We start from the raw sequence: 18150 nt of genomic DNA on the forward strand, positions 1-18150 counted from the left end.
AAAGCTGACACGTTCACACGCAGTTTGTGCAGGGATGTGTAAACGAAACATTCTGTAGTGCATTTAGTGATCTTCCTATATTTGTTTCTTTCAACCTTTCTTCCATTGTTTGTTTGTTCTGTCCATCCTTCAATCATTCCTTTCTTCATTTATTTGGTCCTTCCTTTGTTCTTACTTGAATTTGTTCACTCATTCATATTTTTGTTCCTTGCCTCATAAGTTCCTTTGATCATTCGTTCCTTCCTTAGTTTGTTCAGTTCTTCCTTCAATCCTTTCTTTGTTCGTTCGATCGTTTGTTTGTTTATATTTTTGTTCCTTTCTTCATTAGGTCCTTTGTTCTGCCCTTTCTTCATTTGTTCGTTCCTTCATTCATTTGGTTCTTTCTTAGATCCTCCCTTCATTTGTTCATTCATTCGTTCATAATTTTGGTCCTTCTTTCATTAGGTCCTTTGTTCTCATTCTTTCCTTCCTTTCCTTAGTTTGTTCAGTCCTTTTTCATTTAATCCTTCCTTCCTTCATAATTTCAGTCGTATCTTCGATCGGTCTTTCCTTCCATTTTTCATTCATTCCATTTAGTGGTTAAGGCTGTTTGGTGATTTTAGTCCTCATACAGTCGACATCTATTTTCCAACACAATCTCAAGGCAATTCGTAACTTTTTCATTTAGTGGCTAATTTGTAAGAATTCTTACGATCTAATTCGTACATTTTAGTACGATTTGCTCATCCCCCAATGACAGTTGGGTTTAGGGGTGGGGTTAGGTGCCACGCCTCTTTTTTTAAATCGTACAATTTCGTATTACTGAACCTGTACGAATTCATACAAATTAGCCACTAAACTGGCAAAACGTGAAATACTTACGTTTTCTCGTGAGATCGGGCTGCTATTTTCTCATCAGTGACATCCAGACTGTTAAAATCTGTGCGTCAATGTGTGTAAAGATTTTGGACGTCATCTTGGACATTTGTAATGCTTCCAAAAGGTTTGCTGCATTTATAAAGCGCCGATGTGTTGATGTTGTTCAGTATCATAGGAATTACTTTCTATGTCTGATTTGATTGGACAGAAATCCCAGGACTGATTATTTTACTTTAGCCAATCACCATAGAAAATAAAAAATAAAGTCGTGACTGCAGGTTGAAGGAAAGTAGTGGAGTAAAAGTACCGATACAGCTCTAAAAATGTACTCAAGGGAGAGTAAATGTACACATTTTTAAAACTACTTAGTAAATTACAATTTCTGAGAAAAACTACTCAATTACTGTAATTTGAGTAATTGTAGTTAGTTACTTTGCACCACTGATCAATTGTTAAGACGGATGGTACAGATTTCATGTAGTATATGAGCAATTCCATGCAATTTCCATTGTTTTCACCAAAATACGTAAACCATTTCTGGGTTTTTTGGGTAAGCATGTATTTTACAGTACTTTAAAAATACTAAAAAAACACTGGTATTTTCTATAAATAACTATAGTATTTTATGTGGGATACTTGTTAAATATATTTCTGATCCACAAATAAATGTAGAGACTAAATTAATTCACATTTCAGTAAAATGAGATACACAAAACATTAACACATAAACAAAATGACATGTATTGTTTGTAATTTCATGATTAACAAATGCATTATTAAATTAAATCAAATAAATTAAACACAAAATGAGGTAAATGTTGGAAGTTTGGTGAAAACAATATGTAGAATATTTATGAAATAAACATAAAATGCATTCATTCATTTATATTTTTACTTTTATGCATAATTATAAAAATTATAGTCTTTCAACTATTATTGTCACAAATAGGCTACATTGTTTGGGCTACTATTTCAAGAAAAAAAGCAACCATTACATAATAACCACCAAAACATCAAAAATAATCAAGTCACACTGTTAATATTGGATTTTATTTTATTTTCTAATGCATATTATAACAAATGATCATCAGAAAAGGTCATGCGTTGACATGCATTAAAAATAAATGAAATAAAAATGAAACAAAACCACATGTATTACATAAATCAGCTCATACGTTCAAACAATTATGCTGTTCACATGAAGTCGGAATTAAACAGAATCAAATCAATTTTATAAGTAAGCTCTGACAGACCTTTACTTTTAAGGAGTTTACCTACAGTACAAAACCTATTTTTTACTACACATTACCACAATATTTTCAATTCTTAACGTGGCAATTCGTGACTAAACAGCATCTTCTTTAATTGCTCCATTTATGAATTTTTCTGAGGAACCTTAATTGTAACCTGTAAAAGAAATACAACAATAGAAACAAAAAACATTAAGATATTAGTCCTCCCTCACACGTTTATTATACGTTTCAACACATTTTTTTAGCAACTATTTCATTATTAGAATTTTTGTTTTGTGCCTTTGGTATTGTTATTTGTGCAAGTTGTGGGCTGAAATATTAAAAAATCTAATAAATGAAGTTAGCTACAATACACACACATGCATTTAAAACACTTTACCATAGAACAAACAATAAATAAAATCTACTTCAATTTAACTCTAATCTTTTAAGCACTTAACCACTCTGGAAAACCACTTTGTGCGAATAAAATTGACAGATAAACTATAAAAATATCAGTTAACAATAATAAAAGCCTTAAGAATAATCAATGTTTTATTATCTGATGGGAAAACCTTACCGTTTTGACCTCCGTGTAGATGTCCAGTCCATACTCGCCCAACTCACGACCAATTCCTGACGCTTTGTAGCCTCCAAACGGAGCCTGAACTCCGAACACGTTATAGCAGTTAATCCTAATCAAATAAAACAATTCTACAATGTGAACATGTGAATGCATTTCGACATCAGTAAGCTCAGATATTTATATTAATAATTACCACACAGTCCCAGCACGCAGGCCATGGGAAATATAATTGGCCTTGTCAATGTTCTGGGTGAAAACAGCAGCCGCGAGGCCATATTTGCTGTCGTTGGCTCTCTCAATCACTTCCTCCAAAGATTTGAACTTCAGAATTTGCATAACAGGCCCGAAGATCTGACAGGGAAACCAAACTACATCAGTTAATACATGTAACTTGCACTAGGTACACTAACAATGCATGTGTTTAGTGTGTAGCGTATATAAATGCATGCTAATAAATGGAGTATCCTTTAAAAAGCTGCACAATTATGCTAATGCACACATTAAAATGAGTTCTGAAGTGAGCTCCACACCTCCTCGCGAGCGATTGTCATGTCGTCCTTGACGTCTCCAAAGACTGTGGGCTGGATGAAGTATCCGCGCTCGGCGGCTGGAGCTCCTCCACACATCAGCTTGGCTCCTTCACGCTTCCCGCTGCTGATGTAGCCCAGAACCTTCTTGAACTGATCCTCATCCACCTTTATTGAAGACCAGAAATACTAATGGATCAATCTGATCATTATTGAGGGATTTTTACACGTGTGCCTTTTCAGATTGTGCAATTTTGTTAACTTATATCAATCAAACTGACTAAACAAATTAAGTTAAACTTAATAAAATGTAGTTGACACCTGATTAACTTCAGTAAGTTGAACTAACTTAAAAACATTTGTGGTCATGCTTTTTAGTCATATAATTTTTAACAGTGTGCAAGCCTTTCAAACCTCATCAACCCGCAATAATGCATGCTAGAAATGATCTGTAATTACCAGGATGAGCAACATCTAATGTATTAGAAATCATCCCAGATATGAGATCATGCCAGAAATGAAAATAACACTTGCCCAATTATCAATTAAGGTCTTCTAAACTTATTAACAACAAACAAATACGTAAATAAATATATTGTATTATTATCTATTATATTAGTATATTGTAAATATACTGATTATTATTATTTATTATTACTGTTTTAAACATAAATGTTGATTGTTAAATGTACAGTTTGTTCCTTATAATAATTTTTAAATTTGTATTTGTTTAATTAATATTATTATTATTATATATATAATATTTTTTTTAATATATTTTAATTAATGTATTATTTATTTACTTTTTATTTTATTTATTTATTTATTTTATTTATTTACTTTTTATTTATTTATTATTTACTTTTTATTTTTTATTTGTTTAGTTATTTATTATTTGTTTACTTTATTATTTTTTATTAATTTACTTTGTATTTAATTTTTTGTTATTTATTATTTATTTACTTTTTTATTTTTAATTGATTTTTTTATTTATTATTTACTTTGTGTTTTTTCATTAATTAATTTTCAATTTATTTAATTTTTATTTATTTATCATTTACTATTAATAATTTTTTTTACTTATTCAATTTTTAATTAATTAATTTATTATTTACTATTTATTTATTTAATCCGCTGCGTAGAACCTGCTAGATAAGTTGGCGGTTCATTCCGCTGTGGTGAACCCAGATTAATAAAGGGACGAAGCCGAAAAGAAAATTAATGAATTAATTTATTTATTACTACTCTTACTACTACTAGAACTATTCACTGTGTTTACTATAGTTTTTTTTTAAATATATACATATATGTTCTTTTTTAATGTAAACTTCAAAAGCGCTTTGGCAATACATTTGTGCCAATAAAGCAATTACTGAATTAACAACAAATATGATAACAACCAACAATATAATATAAATTTTCCACCCTAGTTAAAAACACAAACATGCAAAACAATTATTACCATAAATAAAAGCACAGTATATAATTTTGTCCACTAGAGAGCGAGAACTCACAACAAACAAAGGCCTAGTTTGGTTGCTACAAAACCAAACCTTAAATCGAGGATGTGTGACGTCATTAGCATTAACACACGGCACACACTCAGACCACTAGTTATTTGGAAACATTTGGAATAATGCACTTACATAATCCAGCAAGATGTACAACTCCGTTTTAGTGTTTTGTTGGATATTTTAATGAAAATATTGGACATATTGTGCTTAATATTTACATATTAAAATCTCCATATGCGCACACTCTGATTGTAAGGGGTTTGTAACAGAGCTGTACCTGCGGGCCCTGCTCCGTGTTCAAGTCAAATGGATCTCCCACAATCCTATTCTTGGCTCTCTCCACACTTCGCTCCACAAACTCATCGTAGATGCTCTCCTGTACAAAAGTGCGAGTGCCTGCGCAACAGCACTGGCCTTGGTTGAAGAACAGGGCAGAATGGGCCTGCTCCACTGCTTCTTCCACTACGAATGCAAGTATAATTCAATTAGAAACATTGAAAAGACTAATGATGTACTTATAATGAGGACTAGCACACTAGAAAGTGTCATCTGACACGTGGTTAAGTGAATTTGATCATGAGGCTCGCTAGTGCTGGTGGTCATGAGGGTATAGATTGTTAACACAGAATAAATTGTCAACGGTAATGGGTTTTTTAATTCAATGTATACTGCACCATGTAAATAAGTGGGCATGGCTAACTGACATTAGCAAGGCACTACTTATGAGACTGAGGGAAACCACCCATAATTTGTCATAATAAAAGGTAAGTTAAACTATTTTGTGTTTAAATATTTGAGATTTTTTAAATTATTTAAATAATTATATCTTTAAATACCACTGCTGTAAATGAATACGGCTAATAGAAGTAGCTAGCGACAAGCTTTTGTTTGTATATTCTAATGTATCCTGATTAAAATGGCTGTTATTTGGAATCGCGGTGGATAGTTCAGATAACGATAAAGCAAATAAACATGTAGTCAGTTTCATTAGTTCCTGTCTCATGCTTTAAAAAAACAAAATAATCTAAAAATAGAAAAACTAAATCTGAATCAGTCATGACAAAATAAAAAAAAAAAATCAACTCACTGTTAGCATCTGACAGGATGATGTTTGGACTCTTTCCTCCGAGCTCCAGTGAGACATTTTTCAGATTACTGGCACTCGAGGCTTGCTGGATCAGGTGACCGACCTACAGAAACACAATTAGTATGTCATTTTCGCCACTAGAGGGCGCGCATTCATAACAAACAAAGGTGTAAGAAGTCAAAGAAGGCTTCAGCATGATATTGCACAAATCCAAAAAATATAAATTATTGAAAGGAAATCTCTTACATCAGTGGAGCCGGTGAAAGCTACTTTGTCCACATCCATGTGAGAAGCAATGGCTGCTCCTGCTGTGGGACCAAACCCTGGGACAATGTTGACAACGCCAGCAGGAAAACCAACCTACAGCACAACACATGGAAAACATCAACATTGTGGGCAGGGCTCGGTTTTTCAAAAGGTTTAATCCGGTTTTAGTAATCCTTTTTTGCGATCCATGATCACATAATCAAGCTTACATGTTGAGCCAGTTTTTCAAAGCAACATCGGAACATCAATCTGATCCGCATGGGAACTTTTCAGGATCACTAAATCTGGATAACCAGTGTTTATAACCATATGCTATTTAATATAACATATATCATTTTTCAACTAAGTTTTTGTATAAGGGATTGGATCAAATCTTGAAAATGGGTTTTTTAAAAGAATAAACGGATTAAATAATTGGATTAGATCACATAATTTAATCTTGGTTTTGATCCGGATCAAACCTTCAGTTTGGGTTTTTTCAGACCTTTTTTTTGTAGGATTTAGATCACTTTGATCCAAAAAATTGGATTAAACTGATCCCATTAGAAGGGTGGATTTAGCGTGGATTTTATGCTTAAAATGTAATGAAACTCTAAAAAATGTATCAAATAATAGTACATTTGGATCATGCAGTATTGTACAAGATATCCTATTTATTCATCAGGCTTAATTGTATTTGTTCATCCGTCAGGCTACAGTGATTAGGTAGGCTTTAACGTATTCAGCCCTCTAGTGGCTGTTTACCAAATTACACTAGAGTGTCGCCTCTTGGTCATTCTAAGCTATTTGGCTCAGACATGCTCTCCACATTAGATGAGGAAGTCTGAAATTATTGTGGAGTTTTTGACATTAAGTCTTGTTTTTTATTCCATATTGTTATAAATATCCTCAATGTACAGTGTTTGGATGAGCGGACTGCTAGAAGGGGGGGGGGGGGTCTTGTTTTTATTTTTTATTTTTTTAGAGGTGTGTGTGTTTTCATTTCAAATAAAAATAAAGTTATATTGACCCTACACTGGCTATTCTACTTTTAGCTCTTTACATATCTATTGTTCTACATTGTGATTTCCTCTCCTGTTTGAGCACTGGTTATCCAGATTTAGTGATCCTGAAAAGTTCCTATCCAGATCAGATTGATGCAATTTGATGTTGCTTTGGAAAACTGGCTCAAAAAGTAAGCTGGATTACATGATCACAGATCAAAAAAAAAGGATTACTAAATCCAGATCAATTTTATCCGGATTAAACCTTTTTAAAAACCCGGCCCAGGTTTCTCCATTAGCTTCTCCTACTGCTCAAAACTACATCTTGCTATTTGGCACCAGTTAATCAGGAAGTGATGATTTTGTTCTCATTGGATGTAAACGCTGCTTTACTATAGCTACTGCTGCACTAATGAGGTTTTGTGACTGAGCCATTATTCTTGCACTAAACCCCCCTATCAACTCACATCATCACAGTGGTATTTTGCAATTATTCAGTAGGTCTGAATGTCATTCACCTCTTTGATTAAACTGGCGATATACAATGCAGTGAGTGGCGTCTGCTCCGCCACCTTCATCACCACTGTGTTTCCAGTGGCCAGAGCCGGACCCAGCTTTAACGCCTGCATCAATAGAGGGAAATTCCACTGCACACAAAGGAGGACAGAAGGACATTGCATTAGTTGTAAAATTACTGCAATACAACATTATAAAAGCATTGCAAATATGCATTCAAAAGCATAGCCTTACAGGAATAATTTGCCCACAGACTCCAATGGGCTCATGTCTTGTGTAGCAGAAGTAATTGCCATCAATCGGGATGGTTTTACCCTCCCATTTGTCTGCCCAGCCAGCATAATACCTAAAAAACAAACCATACACAACAGCAAAAAAATTATTATTAGTTCTTTCTAAAGTATTTTTGGAAGTTTTTTTTCACTACATTTTACACTATTTTCAAAAAGAGAGACAGGGGTCTCTATTTTAACGATCTAGGCACAAAGTCTAAAGCGCATGGTGCAAAAGCATTAAGGGCATGTCCAAATTTAATGTAGCTTTTTTACAAACAGAATAGTACGGTCTGTGCTCGGTGCATGGTCTAACAGGGTTGTGCTTATTCTCTAAATGAGTTCTGATTGTGTTTTGAGCATAACGTGCATTAAACCAATCAGAGTCTCATCTCACATTCCCTTTAAGAGTCAGTTGCGTCGCTCCATGGTGCATATACTATTTACATGGCGGACTTTGTAAGTGGAAAAACTGAACGCTTCACCAGTGAGAAAATAGTAAAAAAATAGCAATAAATATACATATAGTTAATAATACTGCTAATAATAATAATAACATTATCATTCATTCATTCATTTTCTTTTCAGCTTAGTTCCTTTATTAATCCGTAGTCGCCACAGCGGAATGAACCACCAACTAATCCAACATGTTTTTACGCAGCGGACGCCCTTCCAGCCGAAACCCATCTCTTTGGAATATAATAACATTATACAAATGCAAATTGTCAGGAAAAAACTGAAAAAGCCTCCCTGAGATGAGGCATAGAGGCGGTGGCTTTTATATTTATGTAGGAAATATTAATTTTTGTAACCTTTCAATCTTTTACTTTTTCATCTGTAAAGATATTTGTGTGTTGCTGTTCATTCTGTGTGTGCTTAGCGATGTGTAAGAGTTTTGGACCTGCATAACTAACGCGCTATGCGCTGGACTAGAGTGGTTCCTCATAAAAAAGCAATGCAGCTTAACACACCTCCTTTATATACCAGCACACCCATGAGTCCACAATGTGGCGCAAATGGATTCGCCATTTAAACAATGTGGCGCAAAACGTGAAAACTACAGTTGCGCTGGTCTGAAAATTGCAAAATATCACGTCTTGTGCCTTATTGCGAGTGTATGATAGAGCCCAGAGAGTTTTGAATTTATTGCCATATCAGCTTCTCTGGCTATTTTGTGGTAAAACCAGATCAAATTTTATAAACATCACAAACGTTTCTTAAAAAAAAACAAAAAACAAAGTATAACAATAAAAAGACATCATCAGCAATAAAAAACACAAAATAAATAATTTTATATAATATTGTAATGGTGGCGGTCCAAAAAATATATTTTTTAAATTATTTTTACCAGATTCACCTGTGTTGGCCATCCAAAATAATAATCGGTATCGGCGAGTACAGAAAAAAAAAGTAAAAAAATAAAAATAAATTAAACAAATAAAATTCTGTGAATCCCTAGCAATTTTCTATTTATAAGAGTTATGTCAATAACTATGTTTCCATCCACCTTTTTTATGTGCATTTTGCATATGTGCATAAAAAAATGGTTGATGGAAATGCCAAGATTTGCATACATTTTAAAAATGCGCATAAAAAATATATATTTTTAATTATTTTTACCAGATTCACCTGTGTTGGCCATCCAAAATAATAATCGGTATCGGCGAGTACAAAATTTTTTTAAAATAAAAATAAATAAATAAATAACAAAATAAAAATCTGTGAATCCCTAGCAATTTGCTATGTGAGCGAGTTATGTCAATAGCTATGTTTCCATTCACCTATTTTTATGCGCATTTTGCATATATGCGCATAAAAAACGGTTGATGGAAACGCCAAGATGCGCATACATTTTGAAAATGCGCATAAAAAGCTTACTTGCACATAACTGAGTAGGAAAAACGTTTTATTTGATAAGAAAAGATGCGCATAAACTACTTTGGAAACACTTTTACCGCACGAATTTCAGAATGCGCATTAAAAAAGGTCATGTGATTTTGTTATAAGAGATCATGTGATGATGAAAATGTGTGTAAATGGACAAACCAGCAGGCTGAGCACACTGTAAACCATCTGAACTGTAGTTTTGGTCATTCTAAAATCGTTTTAGTATTAGAATCAAGAGTGTCTGTGCTCCGTGTCTAACACCTTCCAATGCCACGATGCGTTCACTGCGTGTCAGGATTGCCTTCTGAGGCGCAAGTCATTTATTAGATGAAGAAAAGATTGACGCAGATTCTCTAACTGAAGCAAATTCAGTTTTGACTTTTAATATTTGGCGCCAAGGGCAATGCAGTGGCGCAGTAGGTAGTGCTGTCCCCTCACAGCAAGAAGGTCGCTGGGTTGCTGGTTCGAATCTTGGGTCAGTTGGCGTTTCTGTGTGGAGTTTGCATGTTCTCCCTGTGTTCGCGTGGGTTTCCTCCGGTTTCCCCCACAGTCCCAAGACATGCGGTACAGGTGAATTGGGTAGGCTAAATTGTTCGTACTGTATGATTGTGTGTGAATGTGTGTGTGGATGTTTCCCAGAGATGGGTTACGGCTGGAAGGGCATCCCTTGCGTAAAAACGTGCTGAATAAGTTGGCGGTTCATTCCGCTGTGGCGACCCCGGGTTACTAAAGCGACTAAGCCGACAAGAAAATGAATGAATGAATATTTGGCGCCAGATAATCAGGAAGTGACGACTTTGCTCACTTCCACTCGTTGGATGGAAACGCTGCTTTATTTACGCTGCACGTCTTTAATGCGATAATCCAGTTTTGCGCATAAAGTTTAATTCGTATTTTTGGATGGAAACATAGCTAATTAGTCTTTTTTATTTGTTTTAAATTTCACTAAAATGCTGTTTGATGCACAATGCTAATACAAATAAAACACACACACACACACACACTCTAAAAATATAGTGTACCTCAAGCATTTGACCACCATGGGCAAGTCCACACAGAAGGAGAGGGTATATGGCTTTCCATTATCAAGAGTTTCTAGCTCCTGTTTAAAAGAAAAAGCAAATAATATTAGTTATGTTATTATTGGTAATATTAATGCCTTCAAGTATAATCCAAACATGCTGTATGCCAGAAACCATAGCCAACCATAACCATAGATCCAACATTATTTCTTTAAACCATAGCAACACTGACTTTACTCATCTGTTGCTTTTCCTTATTATTATTATTACCATAAATATAGTTGTATTATAGTTGCTTTCCCTAATGAATATTAATATTTCTATTATTATAGTTGGCTTATTATTAATACAACCGAGTACAAAGACAAAACATTTACTCTTTTCAGAAGTGTGTATTCATTGTGTTTGTCTGCTACTGAGTGTGTATTCTTGTTCGCTTCCTCATTTTTAATATTTTATTGACCTGCAAATTTGTCGTTCTGTTTCCTTACAGCACCTATATGTACAATTTATTAACCGTTGCTTATAAGTTAACACTTTACAATAAGGTTGATTAGTTAATGTTAATTAATGCATTTACTAACATGAACAAACAATGAACAATACATTTACTACAGTATTTATTCATGTTAGTCAATATTAATGAAAATACAGTAGTTCATTGTTAGTTCATGTTAACTCATGGTGCATTAACTAATGTTAACAAGCATGGACTTAAATGTTAATAATGCATTAGTAAATGTTTAATTATGATTAATAAATGCTGTACACGTGTTGCTCATGATTAGTTCATGTTAGTAAATGCATTACCTAATGAACCTTATTGTAAAGTGTTACCAAGTTAACAATTCTCTCATCTATGTGCTATAAAAATGTAAGTTGTTAAATTAAAATTGTTATTAAAGGGCACCTATTATGCAAAAATCACATTTATAAAGGGTTTAAACACAGTTCTGTGGCAAAAGTCTGTGAATATAAGCAGCTTCTAATGTTTAAAATGTATTAATTTTATTTTTTATTAAATAAAATCAGTCTGCAGAATCACTTTGATTGACATTTCCCATTCATACGTGTCATTAGAAGGGGAAAGCCCCGCCCACTAGTGACATCATATCTCCCTCGTTAGCATAGGTCAGTCTTGTTTTTGAATCTGCCACTATGCTGAAACACATGCATTTGTAGCTCCGCCCTCTTTTGAAAAGAGCACAATCTGATTTAAATTTAAAGCGACAGTCACCAAAACAGCACAATTAGGATCAAAGCTTAAAAGGGTCAGATTCAAGGAGTTATAATACATTATTTGTGCGGTATTTTGAGCTGAAACTTCACACAAACACACACACTCGAGAGACATCGCAGACTTATTTTACATCTTGTAAAAAGGGCCATCTTTAATGATGAACATATACTCCTACTGACTCATCACAATCCATTCTGAGCATTGTTATTATTCTTAGCGTGAATGTATGCGTCTTGCTGCCCTGAAGCGTACTACAAACGTATCTCCATATATACAATAAATCAGCAAGTCTATAAGACAGTATGGAGCACAAATGATGTTGACTCACAGCTAAATAGGCAGCATCTCTCTCAATGCAGTCTGCTAATCTGTTCAGCAGCAGCCCACGCTGAGACGCATCCATGCGGCGCCAGGGAGAGCCCAGCTTAAAGGCATCTCTGGCAGCCTTCACCGCTTTATCCACATCAGCCTGTGTGCAAACAAACAGACAGACAGACACCCAAATAAACAAGACAGAAGCCAAAATTATTGCAACGATCACTTTCGCAATCCTGAAATTTCTCTTTATTTGAAATAATATGGGGGCGACACGGTGGCTCAGTGGTTAGCACTGTCGCCTCATATCAAGAAGGTCGCTGGTTTGAGTCCAGGCATGTTCTCCCGTGTTGGTGCGGGTTTCCTCCAGGTGGTCCGGTTTCCCCTACAGTCCAAACACATGCGCTATAAGGGAATTGGATGAACTAAATTGGTTGTAGTGTGAATGTGAGTGTGTATGGGTGTTTCCCAGTACTGGGTTGTGGCTAGAAGGGCATCCGCTTTGTAAAACATGCTAAATAAGTTGTCGATTCATTCCGCTGTGGCGACCCTTGATGAATAAAGAGACTAGGCCGAAGGAAAATTAATGAAATAATATGAAATGCAGAGAAATCGGAATAGTTGGCAGTTCATTCCGCTGTGGCGAATAAGGGACTAACCCGAAGGAAAATGAATGAATGAATTATAAAAGACAAATAAAAAAAAACTCAAAATTATCCAAGATAAGCAGATTTGCTCTCTTAGAAAGACAAATGGAGGCTTGAAGTTTGACTACTCATCAGGGGTTGCCACAGCGGAATGAACTGCCAACTATTCCAGCATCTGTTTTACGCAGCGGATGCCCTTGTAATGTGAGACAACAGTGCTAACCACCGAACAACTTTGTCGCCTGTTATAAAATAACAGTATATAAATAAATAAATTGGCGACGCAGTGGTGCAGTAGGTAGTGCTGCCTCCTCACAGCAAAAAGGGGTCGCTGGTTCGAGCCTCGGCTGGGTCAGTTAGCATTTCTGTGTGGAGTTTGCATGTTCTCCCTGCGTTCGCGTGGGTTTCCTCCGGGTGCTCCGGTTTCCCCCACAGTCCAAAGACATGCGCATGGAAGGGCATCTGCTGCGAAAAAACGTGCTGGGTAAGTTGGCGGTTCATTCCGCTGTGGCGATCCCAGATTAATAAAGGGACTGAGCCAAAAAGAAAATGAATGAATGAATGAATGAATAAAAATAATACACACAAACATAAATTAATAAATGCACTCATCATTCAAAGCATGTTTTTGTGGGTGTTACATGCTTTGTAACAAGTAAAAGGAGGTTTAAAAAATCATTTAAAAAATATTTTATGGAACAATATTAAGTGGATTGTTGATTTGGATGTTATGTATGAATTTTGTATTTTAATGTTTTTATTAGTCTTTGTTGTTGTGTATTAATGTAATTTTGTGTTATGTTCGATGGACCCCAGGAAGAATAGCCACTACCTTGGTAGTGGCTAATGGGGGATCCTGATAAATAAATAGTCTTATTAAGATGCCTCAGAGGTGCATTCCAAAAAAATAGCTTTCTTGACCCCTTCACCCTCAAAGCTGTCACTCCAGAGGGTAAAAGGGTAAGTGATTATCCTCTCCAAATGGAATGCAGTGTAGTTCTGGTTTTGACCCATAATGACTTTAACGAGACAGTTCACCTAAAAATGAAAATGTAGTTCTATGAACATCTCCAAAAAATAAGACATTTTGAAGAATGTTGAAAAAAAAAAAAAAAAAACATAGTCAGAAGAAAAAATACTATGGAAGTGAGATAGTGGCTTTATTTTGAGCATTCTTCAAAATGTCTTCCTTTGTGTTCAACAGGGCAAAGAAACTCCGCTTTGAACAAATGGAGGATGAGTAACGGATGACAGCTTTCATTTTGGGGTTTTGGGGTGTACTGTCCCTTTAAGACGGCAACTCAGATGTTCCTCTAAACATCCACTTGCATACTGACACAATTATAATCATGTTTATGACAGGTTTATGACAGGTTTTGTTGTCTTGGTAATGGCCAAGACAAAAACAGGTTGCGATGTATTTGTCAAGTTGTCATAACAAACAATGTCATCTTTGCGCTTAAAATGACCTGACTGAGCAAATGACACTTAATAACAGCTGTCATAAGCATGCATACAATCTCATTCACATTCAGGATAATTTATATATCATATCTTTCAGTATCGTGCAGACCTAAAACCCACCTTATCCCCCTCCGCGACGTGGCAGATCACTTCAGCAGTAGCAGGATTGATGGTTGGAAAAGTCTTCTTGCTTACAGCATCATGCCACTCATTATTAATGAAAATCTGCAGGAGAAAAACACAAAGAGATTGAGTACACTGACTTACTCTGGCATTTAACAAGTCAGCTTTAAATGGCATTGATCCCACCCCAGTGCAGATATTTAATCTGAAGGACTGAAGTCAGAGTCCAAAAAGTTAGAGTCCAAATAAACACAATACCATGATACAGAGACTGAAATATTTATAGCTTATTGCCAGCTTCAGCTTCAGTGACAATTTCATGGCAAAACAATAACATGCAACAATAAATAATAAATAAAATTATATATATATATATATATATATATATACATTAAATATATACATAAAAAAAAATAATAAAAAATGTTAACTTCGACTTGGGATGTTGTCGGATGGTGGAAGGAATACTTTGAGGATCTCCTTAACCCCACTGACATGTCTTTCGTTGAGGAAGCAGAGACTGGACTCACCCATCACCCAAGCTGAGGTCACTGAGGTATTCTGCAAGCTTCGCAGAGGCAAAGCAGCGGGGGTGGATGAGATTTACTCTGTGTATCTTAGGTCTCTGTCTTGGCTCTACAATAATCACATGAAAGCTGGGGACAGTACCCTTTGGAAAGGCCAACTGGGGTGGTGGTTCCCATCTTTAAAAAGGGGGACCGGAGAGTGTGCTCCAACTATAAGGTGATTACACCCCTCAGCCTCCCGGGGAAAGTCTATGCCAGGGTACTGGAGAAATATCAGGCCGATGGTTGAACCTAGGATCCAGGAAAAACAATTCGGTTTTTGTCCAGGCTGTGGTACACTATACCAGCTTTACACTCTCAACAGGGTGCTTGAGAGTCCAAATATCTTGGGGTTTTGTTCACGAGTGAGGGAAAGATGGAACGTGACATTGGGGGAGACCCAGGACAAGCTGGAGAGAGTATGTCTCTAGGCTGGCCTGGAAATGCCTCAGGAATCCCCTGGAGGAGCCGGAGGAAGTGTCTGGGGAGAGGGAAGTCTGGGATTCTCACCTAAGACTTTTCTGTAGACTATCGAAAAAAAATTAGCTTAAAGGGGCTAATAATTTTGTCCCAAAAATATGTTTTTTTTAATTAATAACTGCTTTTATTGTAGCCGAAATAAAACAAATAAGACTTTTTCTAGAAGAAGAAAATATTATTGAAAATTTCCTTGCTCTGTCAAACATCATTTGGGAAATATTTAAAAAAGAAGAAAAAAAAATTTAAGGGGGCTAATAATTCTGACTTCAACTGTATATATATATATATATATATATATATATATATATATATATATATATATATATATATATATATATATACACACACACACACAGTTGAAGTCAGAATTATTAAGATTAAATATCTTAAAAACCTGTTTTAGGTTATATTATATTATATATATATATATATATATATATATATATATATATATATATATATAAAATATAACCTAAAACAGGTTTTTAAGATATTTTTAAAGAGATTTTTGCCATTTTTAATACAAGTAACAGAATACAGACAGCAAAATATTAGAGCTTAATGCCATATCAGCTTAAATATCAACTTCATGGCAAAAAATTATGTGCAACAATAAAAAAATAATACATAAAATATAATCTAAAACAGCTTTTAAAAGATCCAATTTTAATACAAATAACACAATTCACAGAGCGAAATATTAGTTTATTGCCAAATCAGCTTCAATGTCAATTTCATGGCAAAAAAATGACAACAACAATAAATAATACATTAAAATAAAAGTTAAAACAACTTTTTTAGGATCTATTTTTTTATCTAATATTTTTTATCCATTCATGTTTAAAAATAATCCCTTTAAAGTCTCTCCTGGTCGTAACAAAAAAAATAAGATAACACAATGCAGAGGTAAAGAAAGCAGTTGAGTTAATATAGCTATAATAGCTTTATATAGATATTAAAGTCATCTTTTCCCTCTGTTCTGTTACACTGGAGTATCTTAAATATTAACAAATATGACCTAATAATTTAATAACTTGCACGTCTCCAGTTGAAAAACATAAAAATATTATTGTTGCATGCTGTATTCAATACATTTATGCTTACCATTAATCCTTGTTGAAACAATAAGGAATTGCACATGTATACAGAGATCAATCTGTTATAAGTGCCACTCCTGGTTATTTATATTTGTATTTATTTAAAAGAAAACACACAAACGTATTAAATACAGCAAGTAGCAATATTAATTTCATGGCTTGACCAAAGTGATCTGCAGCGTTATAAGCCAGGAAGCTTACACTTTGTGCAAGTTATAATATCAATTTGTCGAATAAAGTGTAGCCTACGACGTAGATTAATAAATATATGAATTATAATGGCCATCATTAGGCCGATTACCTTGTTATAATGCACATCAGGCTGAACGTTCGGTGCAGGAATCGTTGAATGTTGACATGAGGAGATGCGAAAAACTTGAGGAAAAGTTCGGGAAAAAACGGTGCGCAGCATTTTCTGCTCCCTCGCCTTCAGCACTTGAACTGACAACAATAACCTCAACGCACTCACTTGTAGCTGAGATGTTGCCAGATATTTGACAGGAAATAAATTACATTAAAGCAGTTCGTTGTCGCTGTCAAAACAATCCACAGTCGGCATATATTTTCTTTTCACCAGAAATATCGAGGAGTTCGCTAAAAAAATTAACTGTAAAGTAGCAAAATACGTAGAAAACATGCGGACCTGGCAACAAAATTAATGAAGAGGCATGTAAAAACGCAATCTCACGTTTATTTTAAATATTCTAAACTAAACATGATATTAAAAACATTGAAATGATCTAAAACTACATTACAGATTTTTAAACAAAGATTACATTCGCTGGTTTTTATTTTGAAAGACGGAAGCAGACAGCAGGGTTGCCAGGTACCACAAAAATTCAAGCCCAAATCGTGCTCAAAGAAAACAGTTCCTAGGAACTGTGGCATTCCAGGTAGAAGCCTCACAATAATTTCTGAATACATCATGTTTATTTATTTAATATTTATTTTTTTTTGTTTCTTTTGAGTTACCTTTTAAATATTTAATAAAATGCTAATATTACTGGAACAGCATAGTGGCGCAGTGGGTAGGACAAATAGTCCGTAGTGTATGAGTGTGTGTGTGTGTGAATGTTTCCCAGAGATGGGTTGCAGCTGGAAGGGCATTCGCTGTGTAAAAGCTTGCTGGATAAGTTGGCGGTTGATTCCGCTGTGGTGACCCCAGATTAATAAAGGGACTAAGCAGACAAGAAAGAGAAAATTATATATATATATATATATATATATATATATATATATATATATATATATATATATATAGAAAAACCATCTGGTTAAAGAACATTGTATTTTTAATGGCCATGTCATACAAAAATAGGTCAAGGTGTAAATAAATGCAAAACAAATTCACGAGTTAAATAGCATTGCAGAAGATTTGAATAAGAAATATTTGTGTAAATATTGCACTTGCAGGAATACAGAGGTATTTTTTGCAAGTTTTGCTGAGCCTAGGAAAGATTGGCTGTC

The 18150-nt window shown here is 34.7% G+C and overlaps 2 protein-coding genes across 4 annotated transcripts in view; both read right to left on the reverse strand.

Annotated features, from left to right (window-relative positions):
* Positions 1 to 18150, reverse strand: part of kiss1rb (KISS1 receptor b) — a 360900-nt gene that overhangs the window by 29776 nt on the left and 312974 nt on the right. The window lies entirely within an intron of this gene.
* Positions 1893 to 17126, reverse strand: aldh2.1 (aldehyde dehydrogenase 2 family member, tandem duplicate 1). 3 transcript variants are annotated; one of them, NM_200490.1, is given in 13 exon segments: positions 1893 to 2265; positions 2671 to 2785; positions 2870 to 3027; positions 3207 to 3371; positions 4995 to 5179; positions 5805 to 5907; positions 6051 to 6164; positions 7573 to 7701; positions 7805 to 7916; positions 10752 to 10831; positions 12320 to 12460; positions 14538 to 14642; positions 16985 to 17126. In NM_200490.1, coding segments are annotated over 13 exon segments (1551 nt in total). In that variant the 5' UTR covers positions 17096 to 17126; the 3' UTR covers positions 1893 to 2232.

This window comes from Danio rerio, chromosome 5, assembly GCF_052040795.2.
Source record: "Danio rerio strain M-AB ecotype USA chromosome 5, GRCz13ab, whole genome shotgun sequence".
Lineage (NCBI taxonomy): Eukaryota > Metazoa > Chordata > Actinopteri > Cypriniformes > Danionidae > Danio > Danio rerio.

Coding starts and splice junctions, on each gene's coding strand:
- aldh2.1 (XM_087251476.1), bottom strand. CDS start 12,394: ATGGATGCGTCTCAGCGTGGGCTGCTGCTGAACAGATTAGCAGACTGC. Junction 5,180..5,804: donor CATCCTGTCAGATGCTAACA/GTGAGTTGATTT, acceptor TTGCATTCGTAG/TGGAAGAAGCAGTGGAGCAG. Junction 3,372..4,994: donor ACACGGAGCAGGGCCCGCAG/GTACAGCTCTGT, acceptor TCTTCAATAAAG/GTGGATGAGGATCAGTTCAA.